The following is a 27314-nucleotide window of genomic DNA, read 5'->3' on the forward strand; positions in this document are numbered from 1 at the left end:
AGTGATCTCATCAGTCATTTGGATTTTGTATACACATTATCACTCACCTCCCAAAACCCTGTACTTCCTAGTTTCCGTAACACCGATCTCTCTCAGAAGCTGAAGTGATATAAAAATTTTGATTATGTATATCAGAACCAGGGTTTTCCTTGGATTCATATTTTTTTTAAAAAATGCCTTTTTTCTGGAACACCAGATCATCTTCTATTTAAAATGAGTCAACAGGACAAGGCAAAGCTTGATAATAGATAACAGTAAGATAGAAGTATAATAGAGTTGTTCACCTCGCTTTACTTTCTTTGCCTTATGTTGCCCTTTTTTTTTTTTTTAATTTTAGGGAGAGAGAGAAAGAGTGCGAGTGGGGGAGAGGGGCAGAGGTAGAGAGAGAGAGAGAATCCCAAGCAGGCCCCATGCTCAGTTTGGAGCCTCATGTGGGGCTCAGTGCAATGACCCTGGGATCCTGACCTGAGCCAAAATCAAGAATTGGACACTCATTGGACTGAGCCACCCAGACACCTCCTTTTCTTTTTAATTTATATGTGTTGCCTTTTTTGGAAGGCACTGCCAGAAGCCATGTACTAGTAATTTTATCTTTAAAAACAGAAATATGTTCATGTTTGAGGCAGGGAGTGGGGTGGTTTGCCTTGTCTGTTCCTTTAAGCCTAGCCTCCTGTATGTTCCCTCCCTACAGAATAACAAGCAGGGCACTAATTGAGAAAGCTTTACATGAAGTGACCTTAAAATTCTGCCTTTGCAAATCCTTTATGTCCATTATATGAAATTTGTTCCTTGTTCATGCAATTAGTGTATCTTTGGAAGTGTAGGAATTAAGTTGCAGAAATGAAAAAATACCTTTTGTGTTGCTGTTCCTTAGTATCTACATGTTGAAACTTAAGGTAAAGTGATAAAAAAAAAAAAATTCAGAAAATCTTTCTGAACGTGTTTGACCCATTTTGAGAGAATTCTCCCATTATCTGAAAGAAAATGGCAAAATTAGGTATTTTAGCCTTTCAAGTAGTTATTATTCTTTGCTGTTAGCTAAATGTATATTACAAATAGCTTCTTTTTTTTTTTTTTTTTTTTTTGGTTGTATGTAGTGATTAACTGGTAGTTGACATCATTTTTTCCTGATTGTATCTGTAATTTTCTGGGAAAACTCAAATCAAACAAGATCTTTGTCCAAAATTGGGATGATAGAAGACTCTCTGTGAGAGTCTACTTATTGCAAACATTACCTGGATTAATGATTTCTGTTCACTTCTTAATCACCCACCCTCTAATGTATATTTCCCTTAAGGCTTCTTCCAAGACTTATAGAATTTACCCATTATGTGAATTTCCAAAACAAAAATGAAATTTTTTAGAGAAAGCCTTAATTTGATTCTTGAGAATTTATTTTTAGTTCCAGTCATGTGTATTATAGAAAACAAAAGAAAATTAGTGTTTGTTTTGCTCCATAGCTTTTTAAATATCACTTTTGCTTTCTCTTTTGAAAACATATCTTGAGTTTTAATTTTTTTTAAACAGTCTCCAAGGAATTGGCCATTATCAGAGCTCAAGACTGATAACATGAGGATGTAATTACTCAGTGGCTTATGAGAAAATTATTTAGCTCTTGTTTATTTCCCATTGGGATGGGGGGAGAAGTGAAAAGTACTGTTTATTGGCCTCATGAAAATCTTGTGTTTTTAGCCCCCTAGAGAAAGCAAGAAATCAAACTAATGTTTCAAATATTTTACTTCATTCAACCTGGGATAATACACACATTGTGTAGTCCACATTTTTTTAACCACAGTATATTTTTACTTGGCTTCTTTTAGGATGCAGTAAGAGGTTATAAAAAAGGAATTTCTGTTGGTAACTGAGGAGAGAGATATTCCTCTTTGCCCAACTATTCTATGTCATTTATCACTAGTGACTTAATTTCCCAGCATCAGTGTTTACTTTTTATACTTAAAAATTAAATAAATTGGGTCTGATAAAGGGCAATTTTCAGTATAGATTACAGATAATTATTATAAATTATCTTGGGGTCAGATTTTAACCAGCTTATTCCCAAGTTGTTTTCTTTATTTGGGGTCCTTTAAAACTTGAAAGAAAAATGTCTAGTATATGAATGTTTTTTTCTACACATTTTATTAAAAATATAATATAATTTTTGGCATTATTTTCACCACACTCCCTATTTTGTTTTCACTTTGAAGTAGTAAAGTTCCTAATAAAAGTTCCTGATAAAATAAGCTTTTTAAGAGGCCTTTCTAAAACAAATATGCTTTGGCCTTTCTCAGGGCAGGTAAATTAAAAGGTTCAGTTGCTATAGTTGAGGAGGAAAGAGAAGCTACTTAGTGCTGACTCTTCAACATCTTTCACTTACTTCTTTAACTTTGTAAGCTTTTTCTTCAACTTGAAATGTTGGTTTTTTGAAAACTAGGGTCAATGACGACTGAGAAATTTGAGTGTCAAATCAGAACCACTGAATTCTGATTTTCTTCTCCTGACTTAATAATATCTGTTTAATTCCAAATACTTGAAAAGAAATATTTAGATATAAACAAGCTTCACCCATTCTTTAAGTGACTCCCTTTTCCTCCATTTCTGCCCCCTAAGAAATGCAACAAAGTCTTATCTAAAGTAATCTTTCACTGTTACAGTACTTTTTTAGCACTAGCAAATTTGTTAAAAGGAGAAAACATCAGAAGTTTTTATTTTTGTTAACTTAGCTACCACTTCTACGTGTCTCTACATGAGATAAAATTCTTTAGTAAATATTGAAAGTTGAGAATAAACTAAATATATCAATGGTGCTTAATAGTCTTGGCTGTCAAGGATCTACTGCTTGCATACTGTCCTTACTATATATTAGGTTGCAGAATAAACATGTTTATCAATAAGTTATGCAGGTTACTATAGATAGGGATTTTTTGTTAGTTATCTAGGTATAGATTTGTAGATTTCTGATACTGTTTTCATTTTTAAGTGAAAGATGGCATAATTATGAGGAAAATACAGAACCTTGCAAGACTCTTAGTGCCTTATCCTAATGCTGAAGCAGAGCCTTTTATTTCAAATTTTTCATTTCAGTTACTACAATAAGAATGATTATGGTTTTTTTTTCTTTTTTCCTAGATTCATCCTCTGGATGTCTAAAGGCCTCAACTCATCTGGGTGCAATAGATGTTTACGTCAGCCAACTAGGGAAAGTGGAGTTAAAATCTCATGAAGGTTAGCCAAGTGGAATGTTTTATTTTGACATATGGTGTACGGAAGGTTTTATGTAACATCTAGGAAACAGATGGTCAGATTATCTGTATTGACATCGTGAGCTCAAGAAGATTTCTTCTGATAGAACTTGATTTAAAGATTGACTGGAGGGGGTACTGGCTGGCTCAGTCAGTGGAGCATGCGACTCTTGATCTCAGGGTTGTGAGTTCTAGCCCTACGTTGGATATAGAAATTGCTTAAAAATAAAATCTCTAAAAAGAAAAAAAAATAAAGACTGATTTGAAACAGATGGCCATAAATACTATCATTCCCTTTGTAGTGCAAACAAAAATGTTAACAATAGGGGCACCTGGGTGGATCAGTTGGTTGAGCGTCTGACTTCAGCTCAGGTCATGATCTCGCAGTTGACAAGTTTGAGCCCCACGTCAGGCTCTGTGCTGACAGCTCAGAGCCTGGAGCCTGGTTCGGATTCTGTGTCTCCCTCTCTCTCTGCCTCTCCCCTGCTCATGCTCTCTCTCTGTCTCAAAAATAAAGATAAACATTAAAAAAAATTTTTTTTTTTAATGTTACAATATATTGACTGTTACTGTGGAATTGTTAGTGTTTGGGTTTTTCAATTTGGTTTTATGTCTGAAATAGAATATCCTTTTGAGTGAAAATGCTCCCATACGTTCTTTTGGAAGCTTTTCTACCCTCATGTAAGAGGACCTTCTTGAAGAGAAGAATTTCTCTTGAAAGAGAAGATTTCTCTTGAAAGAGAAATCTTTGCAAAGTATGATCCCAAAATAAAGGTATCACCAGGAAGTTCCTCTAACGTGATTGTTGACTTAGTATTAAGACTAGCATGACATGTCTCTTTGTATATATTTCTGTTACAAATAACTTTTCTAAGAATCCAAGTATTTCATTAAAAATACATTTTTTAGTCACATGAAGACTGAATACAAGTCTTTGTGTACATGGTGCCAAGTGGCTCAGATACTTGAAATAGCTTGCCCATAGGGGCTGAAGTGGCCTGGGTACAGAAAGTTCAGAAACATAGCTCTGTTTATTATTTGTTTGTTTGCTTTTGTTTGTTTTTGTTTTTTGTTTTAAAGTTTCATTTATTTATTTTGAGAGAGAGAGAACAAGCAGCAGAGGGGCAGAGAGAGGGAGAGAGAATCCCAAGCAGGCTCTACACTATCAGCGTGGAGCCTGATGCAGGGCTGGATCTCATGAACCTTGAGATAATGACCTGATCCAAAATCAAGAGTCAGATGCTTAGCTGACTGAGCCCAGCTGCCCTGAAAAACATAGCTCTGTTTAAAAATTGTTTTAAGTAGGGGCGCCTGGGTGATTCAGTCAGTTAAACATCCAGCTTGGGCTCAGGTCATGATCTTGTGGTTCATGAGTTCAAGCCCTGCATTGGCTGCCCAGGCAGCTCAGAGCCTGGAGCCTACTTCAGATTTTGTGTCTCCCTCTCTCTCTGCCCCTCCCCTGATCATGCACTGTCTGTCTGTCTGTCTCTCACTCTCTTTCTGTCTCTCTCAAAAGTAATTAAACATTAAAAAAAATTTTTTTAATAAAGTCTAGAAGATCTTGCATATTGGCCAGAACAGAACTATATGTATAACAAGGAAAATACTTACTTACAGAAACTGATTATTCCTGATGTTAGCAATATTTTTGGTCATGTTGGTTTAATACTTTTTTGTGCAACAAGGCTCTCTTTTCAGAGTGTCAAAATAAAACTACAAACACAGAGGCCTGAAACAGAAGGTTTTTTGCTGACACACAGGTGTGATTTGATTTTGCAAGATCACATTTTTTTTCCTTTAAAATAGGATAATATTGTGTTCTCTCTAAATTTCTGAGATCTTCAGTAATGCCATTCAGGGTATTTTGTAAGTGCTATAAAAGTCATATAGGGGCTCCTGGGTGGCTCAGTCGGTTAAGCGTCCGACTTCAGCTCAGGTCATGATATCATGGTCCGGGAGTTCGAGTCCCGCGTCAGGCTCTGTGCTGTCAGCACAGAGCCTGGAGCCTGCTTCAGATTCTGTGTCCCCCTCTCTCTCTGCCCCTCCCCTGCTTATACTCTGTCTCTCTCTGTCTCAAAAATAAATAAAAACATTAAAAAAAATTTTTAAGTCATATAATGCATTCTCTTATTATGAAGGCCCAAAGAGAAAAAATGTAAACCATTGCTAATTTAATGTAACTAGTAACAGAGTAAAAACAGAGTTTTGAATAAGTAGCTCTTATATGAAAGTTATTTCCTGTTTTGTATATGGATGGGCAAAAAGATAAAATAAACAAAAACATTGTTAATCTTCACTTAAAATACTCTTGAGCATTATTTGGAATGTTATTCCAGTAACCTATTGAAATAGCATATGATGTAACAAAATTTGATTAGGATTATAACTTCGTGTTTTTTCCTATTGGAAATGGCATGAAGCTTAAAGATAACTGGAAACAAAAATTTCTGTCAGGTCTTTTAATTACACTTGGGAACAGTAACTTTTTAGAGTAATGGAAAATTATTCAGGATTCTGTTGCTTAATGGTTAGTAAAGACATCTAGAATCCTTTCCAACTCTGCTGCTATCTTGCTATAGGGTTCGGGAGCCAACCCCTTGAGTCTCTTAGATGTTCTTCATTTTGCCATGCGAAAAAGAATGTTGCATGCTTGTTTTCTCTTCCTGTGAGTTAACATGATGACCTTATTAATTCTTTCAAAGAGGCCATGTTTAATAGGCTTAAGAGTCAGACCTGCATCTCAGTACTTACTTTTCCATTTAAAATTTGTCCTTGATAAAACCACTGTTCTTAATATAGTATGTTTTCAGTAAATGGTACAATTAGTATTAGTTCACGTTTTAATTTTAAAAAATGGTATTGAGGGGTACATGGGTGGCTTAGTTGGTTAAGCGTCCGACTCTTGATCACAGCTCAGGTCTCAATCTCAGGGTCATGAGTTCAAGCCCCGAGTTGGCTTAAACTTTATTTAAGTAGGCTCCACGACCAGTGTGGATTGATGTCAGTAACCATGAAAATAGTTTATGAAGTGAAAGAGGTTGAAGATATAGCAAGAGTTCTCTTTTCTAAACAATATAGTGTTAAAGATGGGAGATTTGGAAAATTTTTCAAGTCATGAGAATTCTTTCACAGACAGTAATGGAGTTTTGGTAGTGATGATTTTTGTTTTTAAGAATGTGGAGAAAGATAAGGATAGAGCTAGTTGCATTGCTTAACATTTTAATTTTTTAAGAAATTATGTTCATATATTTATTTTTTGAGGGAGAGAGAGAGAGAGAGAGAGAGCACGAGCAAGCGGGGGAGGGATAGAGAGAGAGGAAAAGAAAAATCCCAAGCAGGCTCTGTTCTGTCAGTTCAGAGCCCATTGTGGTCCTCTAACTCATGAACTGTGAGATCATGACCTGAGCTGAAACTAAGAGTCAGACGCCTAACCAACTGAGCCACCCAGGCGCCCCTATTTTGCTTAACATTTTTAAAGCTCTCACATATTTAACATCGCTTTTTCATTTAAAAACAGAAAAAAGTGTTCATAAAATTACCACATTTGATTTGTTTAGAGATAAAAAGTCCTAGAAAAAGGTTTTAAAAATCTACTTTTTGTTAACTTAAATCCCTCATATCTGTTGTTATGGGGAATCTCCGGTCAGTAGTTTACATTTAAATCTTGAAAAGCAATTTGTTTTTTAAATAATATAACCCAGTTGTAGTGATATACCTTATTTCCCCCCTTTTTGAGAGATGATTATGAGAGTTTATCAGTTTTAGCTCAGACTTTCCAGCTTCAGTTAGGAATGCCGAGAAGATATGAAATTAGGGAAACTTAATCTGATGCTAACCAAACTAAAAGACAAACAGTGACCCATAAATAAGTGCACTTTAAAAGGAATCTTTGCAACATTCACAATGAAAGTCGTCCTGACCACTTTTGTCCACAGAGGAAATGGACCTAATGCTTTATGGCAGGGGTCTCTTACTTATTTTATTTGACTTATGAGAAACAGAGAAAGAAAAACTTCTGAAGCAGGAGTGTGTTAATGAATTTGCACTGCAACCCCAACAGATATAATTGTTTTGGAAAATTATTACTTAGCTAACAGAGTACTTTTTCTTATTTCCTCCTTTAAAAGCTTAAATTACTATAAGATTGTAGTGGAAATAAAGTTGAATGTCTTGTCTCATACACAAAAAGACTGATATCCATTGAAAAGAAACATGAGTCAGTTGAAATTCAAATGTTCCCTTTTTTATTATTGTTATTTCCCCCATTCCACCCCACCCCCCACCCCAACATACACAGGTTACAACTGAAAACACAAGAGTTTAGGATTCTAGTTGTGTCATAGTGATCAGTGAAAACCGAAGTCCTAAAATATGATGAGGTAGCAGTATGTGCAATACCACAGTGGTTATGAGCATGGGCCCTGTTGTCATTGAAGTGAATCTAGTTTGCGACACTAGTGCTATTGGGAACTTGAGCAAGTAAAATTGGGATTACAATAATAACTTATAAAGTTGATATGTAGATTAGAAGAGATAACCTAATTAAGCTGTTTTGCTCTCAGCAAATGCTCAATTAATGGTAAATACTGTTTACAAACTACATGTGTAGTACACTACACTTTTCTGATATATTGGGTAAGCTGACGAGATAGAGCTCTTGGCAGAAGGAGTTCATAATGTTCTAATGACTCATACCCTTGACAAGAATTACTGTGAATGCCTTGGGAGTAAGGAAAAGGCACTGCTGTTTAAATAAAATGTGCCAAGGAGTAAAGACAGGGTTCTAGGAGCAATGCTGCCCTTTCAATCATTTTCCAAATAGCCCTTGGTACTTTTGATTTCTTTGCATTAATAAACTCGTTTAAATTTATTACAGGCTCTATTCTTGTCAAGGTCGCATCTTCTCTTCAAGCTCGTTTAGAGTTATCAGGGAAAGAGGTTGACGTGAACTCAGAAGTCCATGTTCAAGAAATGGCTGAAGCTCATAAAGATGATGGTGTAATAATTACTGGTAAGGGTGCTGCGTTTTGCTATGTAAGGTGAATAGTCATCTGTACTCGAGTAGAAATATGGTATACATAACTGCAGTTTTAGTCTTTTATTCCTTTACACTGTCACATTTTGGTGTTTTGACACTCTTTTCTTCCAACTGCTTATCGGTAGCACAATGCAGACATTTAATTTGAACTACTCACTAACCTGTCATTGGATAAAAGCCATTTAAAATATTTTTCTATCTCCAAGAGATATTTGCACACTCATATTCACAGCAGCGCTATCACAGTAGCCAAAAGGTGAAAGCAACCTAAATGTCTATTGGTAGATGAATGGTTAAGTGAAGTGTGGCTTATATACACAATGGAACATTATTTAGCCTTGAAAAGGAAGGAAATCCTGTCACATGCTACATGCATAAGCCTTGAAGACATTATGCTAAGTAAAATAAACTGGTCACAAAAAGACAAATACTGTATGATTCCTCTTATATGTGATATCTATAGTACTCAAGTTCATAGAAACAGAAGGTAGGGGAAGGGGAAAATGGGGACTTCTTCCATGAGTATAGAGTTTGAATTTTGCAAGAAAAAGTTCTGAGGATCTGTTTCACAACAGTGTGAATATACTTAACACTACTGAACTTTAAACTTAAAAATGATTGAGATGGTAACTTTTATGTTATGCCTTTTTTTACCACAATTAAAAAAATTTTTTTAACCATTAATTTTTTTTTTTTTTTTTTTTTTTTTTTTTTTTGCTGGTAAATCTGCTTTCTAACTGTTGGCCTTAAAAATCATCTAAATACATAGAATGCAAGATTTAAGGTTACCTTTATATGTTTGGAATAAACACACATTTGGTTTGGTATTAGGCACATTGTAAACTTGCTCTTTTAATATAACAATTTCTTAGTCCCAGAAATGTGAATGGCTTTTGCACGTTTTCTTAAATTACCTTTGGCTGCATTGATGGCTGATACTACTTTTTAAAATATTTATTGTATATATGTACATAATAAATACATGTAAACGATAAAAAAAAAAAAAAGAATTAATGCTGGTAAAGTTTTCCTTAAAATCTTACCAGAACAGCATTGGAAAAATGTGTGTGGCAGTGGTAGTGGTGGCAGTGGTGGCAGTGGAGTGTCTTCCTGAGATCAGATTTCAGTTTTAAATACAGGCATACCTCAGAGATACTGTGTTCCAGACCACTGCAAAAAAGCAATTCAAATGAATATTTTTGGTTTCCCAGTGCATATAAAAGCTATGTTTATACTATACTGCAGTCTGTTAAGTGTGCAATAGCGTTATGTCTAAAAAACAATGCAGGTACCTTAATTAAAAATGTTTTATTGCTGAAAAATGGTAACCATCATCTGAGCTTTCAATGAGTCATATAATCTTCTTGCCTTGATGTCAATGGCTGCTGCTGACTGTAAGGGTAGTGGTTGCTGAAGGTTGAAGGTCAAGGTGGCTGTGGCAATTTCTTTAAAAGATGACAGGGAAGTTTGCAGCATTGATTCTTCCTTTTACAAATGATATCTCTGTAGCATGCAATGCTGTTTGATAGCATTTTACGCACAGTGGACCTTCTTTCAAAATTAGAATCCATCCTCTCCACCTCTGCTGCTACTTTATCAACTGAGTTTATGGAATATTCTAAATATTCTAAATTCTTTGTTGTCATTCCAACAGTCTTCACAGTGTCTTCACCAGGAATAGATCCATCTCAAAAAACCACTTTATTTGTTCATCCATAAAAAGTACCTTTTGATACATTCAAATTTTATCTTGAGATTGCAGCAATTCAGTCACATCCGCAGGCTGTACTTCTAGTTCTTTTCCTCTTTCCACCACATTTGCAGTTACTTCCTACACTGAAGCCTTGACCCTCTCAAAGCCGTCCATGAGGGATGGAATCAACTTTTTCCAAATTCCTACTAATGTTGAAATTTTAACCTCTTCCCATGAATCATGAATGTTCTTAATGGCATCTAGAATGAATCCTTTTCAAAAGGTTTTCAATTGACTTTGCCCTGATCCATCGGAGGAATCGCTGTCTATGACAGCTATAGCTTTATGAAATGTATTTCTTCAATAATAAGAATAGAAAGTTGAAGTTGCTCTTTGGTCCATAAGCTGCGGAATTGTTGTTGTGTTAGCAGGCATGAGAACATTAATCCCATTATACCTTTCCATCAGAGCTCTTGAGTGGCTGACCACTGCATTGTTAATGAACAGTCTTATTTTGGAAGGAATCTTATTTTCTGAAAATAGGCCTCAACAGTGGACTTAAAGTACTTAGTAAGTCATGTTGTAAACAGATGTACTATCATCCAGGCTTTGTTGTTCCATTGATTGAGTGCAGGCAAAATAGATTTAGCCTAGTATTTTTAAGGTTTTTTTTAAACTTTTATTTATTTATTTGAGAGAGACAGAGACAGAGAAGGGCAGAGAGAGCAGGAGAGAGAGAATCCCAAGCAGGCTTCATGCTGCCACCACAGAGCCTGATGCGGGGCTCGAACCCTGAAACCGCGAGATCATGACCTAGCCAAAACCAAAAGTCAGACAGACTTTCGATCAACTGAGCCACCCAGATGCCCCTTGCATAATTTTTAAGGTCCCTAGGATTTTCAGAATGGTAAATGAGCATTGGCTTCAACTTAAAGTCAGCAGCAGCCTTAGCCTGTGCCGAGAGGGTCAGTCTGTCCTTTGAAGTTTTGAAGCCAGGCGTTGACTTCTCTTCTCTAGCTATGAAAGTCCTAAGTAGCATTTTCCTCCTATATAGCACTGTTTGTATACATTGAAGATCTGTTGTTTTTAGTGTAGCTACTTTCATTAATGATCTTAGCTAGATCTTCTGGATAATTTGCTGCAGCTTCTACGTTAGCACTTTTATGTTATGGAGCACTGTTATGTTACGTTACGTTATGTTACGTTACGTTACGTTACGTTACGTTACGTTACTGCTTCTTTCCTTAAACCTTATGAACTAACCTCTGCTAGCTTCAAACCTTTTTCTTGCAGCTTTCTCACCTAAACCTTGAGAAGATTTAAAGAGTGTTAGGACCCTGCTCTGGATTAGGCTTTGGCTTAAGGGAATATTGTGGCTGGTTTGATCCTCTATCCAGACTGCAAAAACTATCTCCATGTCAGCAGTAAGGCTGTTTCACTTTCTTATCATTCGTGTCTTCACTAGAGTCACACTTTTAATTTTCCTCCAAGAACCTTACTTTGCATTCACAATCTGGCTAACCATTTGGCACAAGAGGCCAAGCTTTCAGCCTATCTTGGCTTTGGACAAGGCTCCCTCACTAAGCTTTATCATTTCTAGCTTTTGATTTCAAGTGAGAGATGTGTGACTCTTCATTTCACTTGAATACTTGCAGGCTAGTGTAGGGTTGTTAACTGGGCTGATGTTGTTGGCACAATATTGTTGTGTCTCAGCAACTATGGAGGTGTGAGGAGAGCGAGAGACGGGAGACTGACCAGTCCGTGGGGTAGTCAGAACATACACATTTATCAATTAAGTTTGCAGTCTTACATGGGTGCCATCTGTGGTGCTTCAAAGCAGTCACAGTAGTTACATCAAAGATCACTGATCGTAGATCACCCACCGTAACAAATGTAAAAATAATGAAAAAGTTTAAAATATTGTGACAATTGCCAAAATATGACAAAGTAGCAAATGGTGAAGGGGCCAGTAGACTTGCTCAGTGCAGGGTTACCACAGACCTTCAATTTGTAAAAAAATACAATGTCTACAAAGCACAATAAAGCAAAGTACAATAAAGCAAGGTATGCCTTTGTTTTCTATGTCATAAAATTAAACAATCTGTTAAAAATCATAGAATCTTAACAAAAAGCATAACGAATAAAAATAAGACCTGTACACACTAACTCAGTGCCTAATGGGCAGACTCTTAGTGACATAGTAAAAGTTTGATGAAAATTTAACTGTATTTAATGTAGTAAGAATCAACTTCTTATGATCCAATCTCTTGAGTTTAATAAGGAGACAGTAGAGTTAACCTTTTTGGCCCCAGTAGTCTAAAGCAATAATATAAATTTGTTTAATAATGTTCTGCATGATAGCATAATCAAATTATTTTACATATATTAATGTTTAAATTACAAATTAAAGCTACTTTGTCATTTTCTATTGTTACTCATAGAATCATGAAATTTAGATTTCATTTTAATTCAGTTTTAAAACCCTATTCTCAACACTTTAGCCATTAAAAAAGACCTCATTAAATTATTTAGGAACACTTACTAGTCCTGTCACTGGATAAAATCACTGTCTGCAGACCTGATCTCTTTTTTCTTGCCCATTTCTATTCCACTAAACCAGTACCACCTCAAGCATAATATATTTTAAAACAAATGTTACCTTCCCTTGCCTATCTCCTCCTCCTCCTATCTTCTGTGTTTTCCTTCATTTGGTAAGTCATTCACTCAACAAACTTTTGAGTCAGGCACTGCTAGAAACTAGGAATGAATGATAATAGAGTATGGTCTCTCTGTCATCTGGGAAGCTTACATCCTAGTAAGGCAAGACAAATCAGTGAACACAATGAAGTGGAATAAATGTTGTAGTAAAGATATGTATATGGTACCGTGAAAGCATGTATGTGACCTATCTAAATTAGACTACCATTGTGAGTTTGAAGAGGTGAGAGAAGCACAATATAGCTAGAATATAGAGAGTAGGGGGAATGTGGCATAAAAGAAGGCTAGAGACTTTGGAAGGGGTCAGATCATATAGGGCTGATTTGGATTTTAAACTAAGTGCATGCAAAGGCGCCAAAAGGTTTCATCTGGGTTTACACAATCAAATCTATGCATTAAAAAGTTCGCTGAGTGGGGAGCACCTTGATGGCTCAGTCAGTTAAGCGTCTGACTTCAGCTCGGGTCATGATCTCGTGGTCCGTGGGTTCAAGCCCTGTGTCAGGCTCTGTGCTGACAGCTTGGAGCCTGGAGCTGCTTCAGATTCTGTGTCTCCCTCTCTCTCTGCCCCTCCCCTGCTTGCTCTCTGTCTCGCTGTCTCTCAAAAAAATAAACATTAAAAAAACTTTTTTTAAAAAGTTCACTGAGTGGTGCCTGAGTGGCTCAAGTTGGTTAAGTGTCCAACTCTTGGTTTTGGCTCAGGTCATGATCTCACATAGTTCATGAGTTTAGGCCCCACACTGGGACTCTCTCTCTCTCTCAAGATAAATAAATAAACTTTAAAAAAAAGTTCACTGAATGTTGGGGCACCTAGGTAGCTCTGTCAGTTAAGCGTCTGACTTCAACTCAGGTCATGATCTCACAGTTCATGGATTCAAGACCCACATCAGGCTCTGTGCCGACAGCTCAGAGCCTGGCATCCGCTTCGGATTCTGTGCCTCTGTCTCTCTCTGCCTCTCCCCAGCGCGCGCTCTCTCTCTCTCTCTCTCTCAAAAATAAATAAACATTAAAAAAAATTTTTTTTTTAAAGTTCACTGAATGTTGAGTGGAGAAAGATTGGAAAGGACAATGGTGAATGAAGGAAAAGCTAACTAGCAGGCTACTGCAGTAATTCGGAAGAGCTCTTTCTGTGGCCTGGACTCCATAGTAATGTCTCTTAAACTCAACAGAAAAATAAATAAGCCTTCAACAAATTTTGCTTGAAGAAATAGATAAATGGATGCTATGAAGAAGATACATGCTTACCCCATTGGTATTTATGAAGCTCCTCAGCCTATTCTTTTTGTGTGTGATTTGTTATGTGTCTTGTACTCTAGCCCCTCCTTCCTAAACCAGAAAGGCCTACATTGCAGAACAAAGTTTATTTCCTGCTCACAACACAAGAATCTAGGTACTGATCAGCAGAATTTCTTTGTAAAGTCCCACATGACCTACTACAAGCCCCAGATGTATCTCTAGATTGTCTCTGATAGTAGGTTAAATCCATTAGAGTAATTGTGCAGAGAGACCTCACATAGAGACAGGGCAGTCCCTTTTGGAGACAGCCGTATGAACAAGTGACTGAGTTTACAGAAACTTTCATGTTTCATTTTGATTCTAAAACTGTTTGGTGCCCAGAAGGCCACAGACCTTATTTATCAGATGGATGGAATAATTTAAGAGGCCTAGAAAATCAGGGCAGATTGCTTTTTTTGTGGAGATTTCCAATCTGAAACCCAGTTTTGGAAATAATGAGCAGTTTTATATGTGAGTTGTTATTATAGGCAGCTGAGCTCAGCTCATCTGGGCCTTCCTTACAGAGCCTATGAGGCATAGAAACAGAAATACCCTCACTGCTAAGAGGTCTGGATTGTATCTGTAGCATGACTTCTGCATGATTTCTGCAAGAAGCATGCCAGTAAAAATTAGTCCCTAGGGCACAGGCTTCCCACAGGGTTTGATGTGTCAGCCTTGTAATTTTATTTGATTTCCTGCTTCATGATTTCCCTTGCTGTTGCTGTCACTAATAACTGTACATTGCACAATTCTTAAAATGACTTACAAGTATTATATGCTATTCTGAGGTCAAAAGAAAGCTCAGGCTGAAACATTTACCTACTTTAAAAGCTGTGTGCAGCATGTATTCTTTGGAGTGCATTTTTTAATCCTTTTAAGATCCTTGGTTCCAAGTTTTGTGCTCTACCCATATATAGCAAATTCAACAGGTGGTGAATGGCTTAGGTAAGATATTTCTTGTAAGAAATTGACTTCTCCATTAGCTTTTAGCCTTGGTTCATCAACTTAGATATAAAACCTCACTGTGGTATATAATAACATTCTCTGAGCCCAAAACTGCATGTGGTACAAAGTCTTTCTATCTTAAAAGCCCCAGTTTAGATGTTTAGAGAGTATTAGAGATAAAGCGTGTTGCCAGCCAAATGATGTGTGTCCTTATCTGCTTAGTATAGAAGGTGATACTACTGGGTTAATTTTATTTTAGTAAAACTAGAAATGTAAAGCATATAAAAAATAAATTCATTTGGGATCCGGCCACCAAGCCAAAATAGAATTCTCAGCTTGTTTTCAGGCCAGAGAGTTATACATTGAATGGTATTGTGATTTATAATGGAAAACTGATTCATGAGTTGGAAAAGAAGTTGAAATGGTACTAAGCCCACAGAATGCCACTTTTAGATCTAGAGACAGTGCTTTACCTCCAAATGGGGGGAAAAAATCTAGTGTTTTATTATGACTCATAGAAATAATTCTTTTTTTTAGAATACTCTGAAGTTTGAGTTTTCTCCAAGCTTATAGCACATGGATTTATCAGTCATGTAGATGTGTTTTAGGAGGACATGGAAGAAATTCAGTAAGAGAATGAAGAATGCTATAGACTTATGGCTGTCTGCTTAAAAATACTTTAACAGGGGGGCACCTGGGTGGCTCAGTCAGTTAAGTGAATGTCCGACTTTGGTTCAGGTCACGATGGCATGGTTCATGGGTTTGAGCCCCACATTGGGCTCTGTGCTGACAGCTCAGAGCCTGGAACCTGCTTCGAGTTCTGGGTCTCCCTCTCTCTGCCCCTCCCCCACTCACTCTCTGTCTCTCTGTCTCTTTCTGACTCTCTCAAAAATGAATAAACATTTTTAAAAAATACTTTTAACAGGGAGTTAATGTAGAAAAACTGCCTTCAGATTTTTTGTGCTTTTAAAGTTTATTTATTTATTTTGAGAGTGAAAGAGAGCAGAAGCAGGTGAGGGGCACAGAGACAGAATCCCAGGCAGGCTCCAGGTCATCAGTGCAGAGCCCAGCTTTGGGCTCGAACTCACAAGCCATGAGATCATGACCTGAGCCAAGATCAAGAGTAGGACACCTAACCGACTGAGCCACCCAGGTGCCCCAGATTGTGCTTTTAATGTGTTTTTGTTTACCCATCATTTTGTTAAAGTTCTGGGAATGTCATAGATAATTAGACATGAACATTATTTTTTAATGTGTACCAAAAAAGACCAGGTTTTGTTTCTTTTCATATGCAAACTTTATGTGTAAGACTAGATAGTAAATATGTTAGACTTTGCAGGCTACATATGGTTTCTGTTGCATAGTCTTTTTATTTTTAACATAACCCCTTAAAAATGTAAAAGTCATTCTTAGCTCTTAGGCCATAAAAACAGGCCTCAGGCCAGATTTGGCCCATGGGCTATAATTTGCTTACCCCTAACCTAGAGATCAAAGTGCAGGTCCCAGTCTTAGAGCATGTGAATTCTGTTTGTAATGCCTGGGGATTTTTGTTTGTTTTTGTATTTGTATTTATTTTGGTCATTTAAGAAATACTGAATCTTACCCTGAATGTACTCTTCCCAGTAATGAAGAAAAATGATTTGTGTCCATAAAAGTGTGCTTGCCTAAGATTTAAGAAACAGTGCAACCATAGAAGATATACAATGGCAAATAAAAACACAAAAACATTCAGTATCACTAGCCATTAGTGAAGTGCAAATTAAAACCAGAATGAGATATTACCTCTTAGAATACATAAAATAAAAAATACTGCTAATACTAAATGCTGGTAAGGATGTGGAGAGATTGGATCTCTCTAACATTGCTGTTAAGAGTGTAAAATGATATATCCACTCTAAAATTCAGTCTGGCAGTTTGTTAAAAAACTAAACATGAAACTACCATATGATCCAGCAATTATACTCCTGGGCATTTGTCTTGAAGAAATGAAACTTAGAGTTCACATAAAAACCTATACACAAAAAGTATAGCTTTATTTGTGATACCCCAAAATTGGAAATGATGAAAATATCTATCAGTAAATTGTTATACAAATTGTAGTATGTCTGTGCAATGAATACAATTCAACAATAAAAAGGAATTTTTATTGATACACACAACTTGGATAGACCTTGAGGGCAGCATGCTGAGTGAAAAAAGCCAGTCTCAAAATGTTACACACTGTATGATTCCATTATTATAATATTTTTGGAATGACAAAATTATAGAAATGGAGAATAGACAAGTGGTTGCTAAAGGTTAGGGAAGAGACAGGATAGACTATAAAGATATCACAAGAGACTTATTTTGTGGTGATACAACAGTTTTATATCTTGGTTATATTGATGTTATAAATCTATACATGTGATAAAATGTCATATCAGTGTACACAAAAATGTAAAAAAGTGAGTGCATGCAAAAAATGGTGAAACCTGAGTAAGGTCTGTAGTCTAATTAATTGTACTTCACCAACCAATTACTTGGTTTTGATAATGCACTATAGTTACATCACCATTGGGAGAACTGGGTTAATGGGTGCATAGGACCTCTGTGTACTACTTTTGCAACTTGATTCTTGCAAGTCTTTATTATTTCAAAATAAGATGTTAGAGAGCATAGTAAAGGGAATGGGGGGGGGTAGATGGGGAGAGGGAGAAAGAGAAGAAAGAAACAATGAGGGCTTCCAGGCAAGAGGTGGAGTAAAACGGACTCATTTTATCCTTTTATCTAAAACAACAATAATAAAATTTTGTAAATAAGAAAAATCAATGAATAAACAGTTTCTAAGACATTATACATCAAGCAATGAAAGAAAGTGATCACTGAGAGATGCAAAACAAACAAAATGAGCCCTGCTTACTGTCTTGAAAAAGTCTCCAGTCTGTAGTACAGAGAGAGAGAGGAACCCATTGTGGAGCCCAGCAGACTCTCTGATTTGAGGAGACCATGATGAGGGTCCACACAGACCAAGACAGTGAGAGTTCATAGGACAAAGTACCAGAGGAAAGATGGCCTTGTGTTCACACTGGTCCAGGAATAATGCCTGTGCCACCTGCCAGACTGGAAAAAATCGTAACTCACGGGGCACTGGGTAGACCACGTAGTTGTTAGAAACAATTATCCCTAGAATGAACATTTCCCCAGAACTGCCTAACAAATCATAAAAGCAAGAGATGAAATGCTTAAACTGTTTCCAAGTAACTGCATCTCTGAACCAAGCTCAAGATTTATAGGAATACAAAATCATCTAGCACCGAAAAAAATAAAATTTACAATGTCTAGCATCCAAGCAAAGATTAACAGACATGCAAAAAGGCAAGAAAACATGACCCATAATAAAGGGAATGTCAGTTGAAACCCACCCAGAACAGATATGGATGTCAGAATTAACAGAGAAGGAAAATAAGAAGTTATCAAAACTGCATTCCACATATTAGAATATAGAATAAAGTTAAGACATGGAAGATGTAAAAAAGACCAAAATTGGATTTCTAGAAATGGAAACTACAATGTCTGAGATGAAGAATACAGTGGATGGGATTAAACATAAAAAATTTGAAGAACAATGAGCCTTTTTGAGAATACTTCTTGGGCAAAACTGTCTACTTGCTCAAAGTCTAGAGGTCTGTTGACTTTGTTATTCCAGGTAGTTGAGAGAAAATGTAATGATGGAAACCATTAAAACTAGTTTAAAAATGGGGCCAGATCATGACCTGAGCCAAAGTCGGCTCAGTCAGTTAAGCAGCCGACTTTGGCTCGGGTCATGATCTCCTGGTTCGTGGGTTCGAGCCTGCATCGGGCTCTGTGTTGACAGGTCAGAGCCTAGAGCCTGCTTTGGATTCTGTGTCTCACTCCTTCTCTGCTCCTTCCCTGGTCGTGCTCTGTCTCTCTCCCTCTCTTAAAAACAAATAAGCATTTAAAAACAATTTTTTTTAAACACTAGTTCAAAAATATTTTCTTGTTGGTAATAATTTGTTAAGATGCCTGGGGCTGCATTGTTGTTAAGGGCAGGCTGTAAATACTTGTAGAATGTTGACAACATTGAAATATTTGGTTACAGAATTGTGTATGGTTAAGAGGTTTTATTTGTGAAATATATGCAGTAAAAATAATAAAATTTCAGAGTATTTTCATGTTGTTTCATAAGTTTATGATTTACTTTCCTAGCCAGTTGGTAAACTTTTTGAGCATATTAGTATGTCTTTGTACATCTTCTGAATATAAAGATGTAAACTACTTTAGCATGGTGCTTCCCATAATAGGTGGTCAGTAGTGTTTATAATGTAAAAGAGGGAATCTTCCAACTATGAATCATTGAAGTTAAATATGCTAATAAGGCAGCACCAGAATTATCCTTCTGAATCAAATGTAAATAAAGTCTGTCCTAGGGTTGGGAAAGGGAGGTGGAGGTCAGGAACAAGGGAGGGGAAGGGAGAAGCTCACCTTAGCGAAGAAGCTTTTTAAGCCTAATTTTAAACAAGAGAATTAAATTCTGCAAATTACTACTTAGAGCCCTATCTTTATCCACAGAGAGTGCTGATTAGATCAGGTGTATTTTGGGTTAAATAATGACTAATGCTTCTCAAGTAAGTATTTGGGGGGAAATAAAAGAACTTGGAGATTCATATATTTGGGTAGATTTGGACAGGGTGGATTTAGAGAGCAAACACTGTAGTTTAAAAACGTCCTTAGAAGAAACTCTTCCCCCCATTTAGTTAATGGAAGCCAAACTACATAGGGATAGGGTAGTCATTTCCCTTTTTTTGGCCAATAAAACACTGATTATCATTGGCAAGGGGAATTAAATAAGGAACAAGTTTTCTGCAACCACAAGTTCCAGTGTGTGTTGCAAGATTTTTGTAGGAAGGAATTTATAAACTTTACAAATTAGAATGGAGTCTCCACAGATTCAGGCCAGAGTATGAAAAGCTTTCAATAAATTACTTATAGGCAAGATAGAGAAAGCTATTTTCAAGCAACCCAAGTGGAATTGTATAAATATAAACAGTCTTGTTTTTTGAATATTGTCTCTAGCCTAAAATTGCTGTGTGTTCATTTTGTTAGTAGCAGTAGCACTGTGTGCAGTATGAGGGCCAAGGGCAGGCTGCCCCAGGAAAGGCCACTTTGGCATAAAGATGATTTCAAGTTATAAGTAATCAAAACCCAGTAGATGCAGTAAAAGCTGTCTGCCTCTCCCTCAACTGCATAAATTTACTTTGGAAAGGAAAGCCTGTGCCAGCAAGAGAGCTATTAACAGAGACTCCCCGTTACCTAAGAAACTTACCTGCATGACAGGGCAACTTTTGTTTTTCAAAGCATCTCCTTTCACTTTCCTGCTAATGAGCTTCTCCCCTTTGTATCTTCAGGCCCCACCCCTCTCCTTAGCTCATATAAGCTTCAAGTTGCCTCACTGTCTTTGGAATTTCATGTGTGTGGGGATTCTCCATATGCACACATACTAAATTTGATTTTCTCCTGTAGATGTCTCCTGTCAGTTTGATTCTAAGTCCAGTTAAAAGGACCATAAGGCAGAGGAAGGCCTTTCTCCCCGACAGTAGCCTCTTCTACTGTTGCAAAAGAAAATGAGTAGATTGGCTTCTCTTTCCATAAGCAAGAAAAGCGTAATTGGGGAGGTGACACATAACATATTAAGGAAAAGATCTTAGGTATTTGGGAAAACCTTACTATCATTTACTATTGATGCCAAAGAGTGTAAGAAAATAATAAACTTAGAGCAACCAATGTTCAAGATTTCCAATTCTTTCCTCTATATTTATTTGAATTACTAGGAAAAAAATTATGTATTATAGAAAACCTATTGCGTGCAGGTACCTCAAAATCCTGACCTATCAAATGCAGCACAGGCACAAAAAGAAGAACATTAAAATTGACATAGCTGAACTCCTTAATGACAAGTTGGAGGAAAAACAGAAGCTTCTGTGAAATAACAAAATTCAGCCAGGTAAATTTGAAGACCTAATTGGCTTTATTAAACAATTAATGATTTGGGCAGCACCTCACCTAGCAAGTAGAGGGGCACACCGAGGTGTTGTACAAAATGGAAGGTTTTTCCAGAAGGAGGATGGGACCAAGAAAGTTGTTAGCAAAAGAAAAGGATTATTCCAGGCTAGGCCCTTTCTAGGGGGGGAAAAAGGGGGTCTTCCCATGCAAAGAACCTCATCATTCTCTGGGGAATGAAGAGGTCCCATGTGGCAGAGTCTCGTTGCCACTGACTAAAAATTCCTGACTGACCAGTGAAGACTACGTTTCTGTGGGAGTTTGAAACTGCAATTAGATTATGTATTAAGCATCTGTTTGGGAACTTGGTCTAAGAGACACCATTTGGGCCTGTGGTGTTTTGTTTTGTTTTGTTTTGTTTTTAACACATCTAACACAGGGATTTACCAAATGGAATGAGATTTTAATCAGTTTAATGAGAAGTAGAGTCATGATGATATTGAAATCTAGCAAGAGAGGGGTACCTGGGTGGCTCAGTCAGTTAAGTGTCCGACTCTTTGATTTCAGCTCAGGTCATGATCTCATGGGTTCCCAGGACCAAGCCCTGCGTCAGACTGTGTGCTGAGTGTGGAGCCTGCTTGGGATTCCCTCCCCTGCCCCCCCCCCCCCACACACACATTAAGGGGTGCCTGGTGGCTCAGTCAGTTAAGCGTTCCAACTTCAGCTCAGGTCATGATCTTGCAGTTCATGGATTCAAGCCCCACCTTGGGCTCTGTGCTAACAGCTCAGAGCCTGAAGCCTCCTTCAGATTCTGTGTCTCCCTCTCTCTCTGCCCCTCCCCTGCTCATGCTCTGTCTCTCTCCCTCTCTTAAAACTAAACAAACAAACATTTAAAAAAATAAAAAAGAAATATAGCAAGAGAAGTGGAAGGAAAAACTCCAGAGGAACTTGAAAGATGCAATGAACTCTAAAACACTGATAGATAAGATTATGGCTCAGATTAAAGGGGAGGCAAGAATTCAGAGAAGAATTTGTATCAGAAAAGCACTCAACACAAAGATTGGATGGTGTAAAGCACCTTTTCATCAGCTAGGAATATCATATGGTACTAACAAGGGAAAAACTATGCTAAAGAAAAATTGTTTCCTGATTGGTGTGTTTGGATTCAGCAAAGAAAATGTATATAAGGAATTGAGACAGTGTATTCACAACTCTCCTCAGTACACTTTGTTTTTTTTGGGGGGGGGCAGTGCAATATTATTATTTATTGGGTTCTGTTAGATTTGACTCAAACAGCTGATACACATTTCCCTAAACTAAGCCTAAAAAGCTTCACACAAAAAAAGTGTCAGCACCAAAGGGTATGTTATCACAGAGGTAGGTGGCAAGAGATTTTTGCCCCCTAAGGCTGGTATTTGGCGTGGTTGAGCACTACCTAGACGCCAGAGTATAGAAGTGAGTTGAAAAGAGCTATTTATGTATATGTTCAGAATGGGTAGATATTATACCTGTCTGAAGGCAAAGAAGAGAGAATAGGAAATCACCCTTACACTTAGGCAACTTGCAAGAGAAGTACGACAGGAGAACCAAACTCACTGGTACAATCTTTCATAGCACAGTGACACCTAGAACACAGTCTAGTGTGTTCTCACACATCCATAGCAGTTCCTCCTCCCTAGGAGGCAGGTGGCCGAGAGTGAGGGCTTGAGCAAGTCCTCTCCCTTAGAGGCCTACCATTTTAAGGTAATTTGGGATGAACGTTAACACCTCCTTAGGCCCATCAATCCTAACTGAATTGACTGAGGTTTTATAACATAAACAGTAGTTTGAAACACTAAAAAGCTTACTTTCATATTAAATGGCTTCAGAACTCTGTATGAGGTCGATATTAAGATGTTTTTTATCTTGCTACCACGGCTTGGAGATGGAAATGTCACAATCGGATTTCTGTTGCAATGGGGATAATAAGACTCATAATACTCATAATAAGACTCATAATACTAGCTCAGTGATACTTATTTACTAATACATTTCATCACTGAAGTTGGAAAAGAGCATTATAAAATTACAACTCAGAGATAAGAAATGGTGCCAACGATTTTAAAGTATTTCATGTTTTGTCATGATAAAACAGGGCCCTAAGATCAGAGAATTGGGTGAGGATTTGGAGGAGCTTAATATCTTAATCACTTAATTTCTTCTAGTTTCCCCATGGGTCTAAGTTGGTAGTATTTCTTCATGTGGGGAGGAGACTGAAATTCTGAAGGTTGTGCTACTGGCTACTACAAAGAGCCTTTGACCTTGGGCAAGTAACTTAATGAGTCTTCCTGGGCCTCAGCAACCTTCAACCATAAGACTACCCAGGCTTTGCTTCAAATAATTTCCACTTCTTGGTTAGAGCTGCTCTTAGGAAAATCAGCATATATATTACTCGCACAGAGAGTAAACTGAACCATGTGCAGAGAGAAGAATCCGAAAGTCATTAATTTTAAAATGACCAACGCTCTCAAAACTAATTTATTTAGTCCTTCTCTCAATTGCCAGTTGAGCCCTGTCCCCACTCGGGCCTAAGCTGTGGTGGCCCAGGCAGCCCACCCGGGTGTCAATCACTTGACCCAGTGGCGTAGCCAACGGCTCCCTTCCTTCTCAAAACTCTCACAGAAAGATGTGCCCCAAAACACTCCTGGGAATTGTGAAGAGAAACTGTCAACGTTGGAAGACATTCAGAAACCCTTTGTCACACCGGTAGTCCCTACCCCAGAGCATACGTCACGGCCTCCAGACCCCAGGATCTGGAAAACAGAATAAAATGCCCCAGCGGCTGCACTCACGCACTTTCTGGCATTCCTTTCAGCCATAAAGGCTTCCAACCACTTTGACTCCTGGGTGGGTCAACCGCGAACAGGACGTGTTGATGTGGGGCAGCCAGTCCTCCTCAGTACAGTTTTGATTGGTCTCTTAAATTCAGAGTTGCACTGGAGCTTTAGACGAGATATATCACCTTCATTACCTTGATTGAAAGAGAAAAAAACCTAGAACTAAAAGAACAGAGATGAGAAATAAACCAGGTGAGCTGTATCACTGCTACAGCATATGACTTTGAGGGCAGGGAGCAGTAACACAGAGCCCAGCAGACTCCTGAAGTGGAGACTGAGCTGAGCATCTCGGGAGACCAGGGCTGCTAGATTTCAGAAGAAAGAATTCCAGAGAGGAGGGATCTGCACAGGGTGCCCATGAGCATTCGTACGTGTCAGGAAATGACCTCATCCCTAGTACAGTGTGAATGAACTTCAAAATGATTATGTTGAGTGAAAGAGCCTAGATTTTTAAAAAAGAATAAAATGCATACTGTATGATTCCATTTATTAAAATTTTAGAAAATGCAACTAATCCATAGTGACACAAAGTAGGCCAGTGATGGGGGGTAGATCAGTGATGGGGGTTTCATGGGGGAGTGTCTGGAGGTGACAGAGAAGGGACAAGAAGATGACAGAAGAGCAAAAGTCAACTTTTACGAGTGATGTATTCATTATTTTGATTTAAGAGATGGCTCCACAGATTTTTACATATTCCAAAGTTTACTGTATTGCATATGTCTTTTATCAATTGTACTTAAATAAACCTCTTTTTAAAACCTGCACACACAAAAAAATACAGATGAAAAAAGAGTAGCTTCCCTTTCAGTTGTTCTGAGAAAATGAAAGGAGGGAATAAGCCCAGGTAACTGCAACTCTTTCCCGACTCACACTGTCTTTACTAAGATTTTTGCTGTTCCAAAGTGTTTTTCAGTTTCAGAGATGTGTTGTTAGGATCTATGTCATAGTCGGATATTGTTCTTGTCAATGAAGATATAACTTTATGCAATTTTGTGTTTCAGGGCTCATGAATCAAGCAAGCAAACATGAAAAATGGATTAAGGCCGATGCCCCAAAAGGCACTATAAATTTTAGAAGTCAAAGCTGGTTTCAGTCCCTGAAACTGCAGGACTAAGAATGGTTTGAATTGTATTTATAATTTTTAACAATGATCAGCAGATCTAAGACTACAAAAATGCAAATACCACAGTTAATATAAATGTTGAAAACAATTTAGAATGAATACTAGTGAATTGTCTTGTGGAGACCTTTTCAAAATTTGTACTTAGCTATTGTATTCATTTTTTGTTGCCCTGCAATAAATTACCATAAACGTAACCAACTTAAAATAGCATTTACTTCCTAGCTCACAGTTCTGTAGGTCAAGAGCTCTGCATAGCTAGGCTCTCTGCTCAAGGTGCACAAGGCTGGACTCAAGTTCTCATCTAGATCCTCTGGGGGGAAAAAAATCTACTTTCAAGCTTATCCATATTGTTGGCAAAATCCATTTCCTTGTGACTATGACTGAGGTCTCTCTTTTCTTGCTGTCCATCGGTAATCACTCTAAGCTTCTAGAGGCCACTTGCATTCCTTCTCATGTGGCCCTCTCCATCTTAAAGCCAGCACTTGCTTCTCGTGCACTGAATATCCGACCTCTTCTGCAACCAGCTGGAGAAACTGCTTTTAAAGGGTTTGCTTGATTAGATCAGGCCTTCCCAGAATAATCTTTGTTTTGCTCTGTGATGTAACATAATCATGGGAGTGCTCGCTCATCGTATTTACAATTTCCATTTATACTCAAGAAGAGAAGATTATACCAAAGCATAGGTCATGGGCGGCAGTTATCTTGTAAAGAAGCATTTCTTTCACTTTAGCTCTCTTGTAACATGTTAGTATTTCTTATGACATCAATGTAAATGTAAGCTGTCAATAAAATACATCATAAAAATGATGCATTTGCTACTGATTCTTAATTCTTTTTGCATAATCTAAGATACAATGCATTGGGAAGAGGAGAAACATTCAACTGTTTTACAGCCTGCTGTATGAAGATTGATTTTTATTTTTACAATGGTGTACTGTATAAAGTTATTTTATAAATTCTCTTTCTTTCAAGCTTACCTGTCTACTCCTGGGACATTCAATTTACATAAGACTGAATAGACCTATCTTTCAGATTATGTCTTTTATGGTTAGGATAAATCAGCTCTTAAACAATGGTTTATAATAAACCTTTTCTTTCTTTCTTTTTTAAGTTTATGTATTTATTTTGAGAGAGACAGCACAAGCAGGGGAGGGGCAGAAAGAGAGAGGGATAAAAGGTCCGAAGCAGGTTCCATGCTGACAGTAGTGAGCCCGATGCAGGGCTCAAACTTGCAAACTGCAAGATCATGACCTGAGCCGAAGTCAGACACTTAAACGACTGAGCCACCTAGGTGCGCCTATAATAAACCTTTTAAAATATTATGACTTATAATAGTCTCTTAATATTTGTTTAGAGTCCTGTCTATTTTTAACTTCATATTTATGAAATAAAAAGTGAACTTTGTGGAATATCTCAAAGTCTCCTTTTAGTTCAATCTTCATGAAATCAAAATTTATTAAAGAAATTGGGACAGTACTCATGTTAGTATGTTTGATGTGATGTGTGTGTGTGTGTGTGTTAGATTATTAAGTAGAGGAAACTGTGAGGCAATGAGGCAATTTTTTATAATCTCTTTTCACCCTCATGCAATTATATAAATATTTTCATGATTAAAAATAAAGTTTATGAAATTAGTCAACAACAGCTGGAAAGGTCATGAGCATAACAAGCAGTAAACTGTACTTAAAATTCTTAAAGGAATTGTGCATATATGAACCACATAGTTAAGTCCAAACAGAAAGGAAAAGCTGCCATATTTTGCTCTCTTGACCAGTCACCTATCTATGGCAAATGCCTAAGAGTTGAAGACCTAGGTAATATTTTGGATATTTTGAGTACTTTGCACTGAGTACTTGAAGATTTCACCACCTGTTCCTTCTGCTTCTTGGTACTCCTTTATAGCCCACTTTGTCTAACACCTGCCCCCCCCCTTTTTTTTTCATTTGTGTGGTTATAAAATGTGTCTTTCCAAATGTGTCTCCTGTTTTGTTTAAAAGATCTTACTCAAAAGAGTTTTAGAGCGAGCTTTGACAGTTAAATACCAAACACCCTACTTGGTTTCTAGAGAATATAACAGGGTGTCTTTCTCCTTATTCTGATCTTCCCCATGCAGGTTTTATTCCTTTAAAAAGCAGTTGCCTCTTTTATAGGTCTCTCCAGTTGTGTGCTTGAAATACTTAGGGAACAGACACTTAGGGATCAGAAGCAAATTTTTCTGCAGCTGCCAAAAATCTCTAGATTTAAAAATTACCCTCTTAAGTCATCTTAAATCTCTTGGCTCATTTCAGAAAGCTTCCTACTCAGCTGATTCCCTTGCAGTCCACTTCTAGGAACCATTCTATAAGCTAAACGATACTATCCTATTTCAGAAACTCTTTCAAAATCAACCTTAAAAAGGGGAGAATTATTAAGA

At 37.3% G+C, this 27314-nt stretch overlaps 1 protein-coding gene across 2 annotated transcripts in view; it reads left to right on the forward strand.

The window, feature by feature from the left end:
* Nucleotides 1–25708, forward strand: part of FAM185A (family with sequence similarity 185 member A) — a 76431-nt gene extending 50723 nt beyond the window's left edge. Inside the window, exons 6-9 of one of the 2 annotated variants that reach the window (XR_005789459.1) lie at nucleotides 3127–3222; nucleotides 8116–8250; nucleotides 20773–20906; nucleotides 24780–24882. Coding sequence is in view for 1 of the 2 variants with exons in the window: in XM_040472847.1 (XP_040328781.1) it covers nucleotides 3127–3222; nucleotides 8116–8250; nucleotides 24780–24892 (344 nt within the window). In the remaining variant the exon portion in view is untranslated. Of the gene's footprint in view, nucleotides 1–3126; nucleotides 3223–8115; nucleotides 8251–20772; nucleotides 20907–24779 lie in introns of both variants that reach the window. The other variant, XM_040472847.1, reaches the window with a different exon arrangement.
* The last annotated feature ends 1606 nt before the right edge of the window (nucleotides 25709–27314 follow it).

The sequence above is a fragment of the Herpailurus yagouaroundi genome, unplaced genomic scaffold, assembly GCF_014898765.1.
Source record: "Herpailurus yagouaroundi ecotype Mexico unplaced genomic scaffold, PumYag 100, whole genome shotgun sequence".
Classification (NCBI taxonomy): Eukaryota; Metazoa; Chordata; class Mammalia; order Carnivora; family Felidae; genus Herpailurus; species Herpailurus yagouaroundi.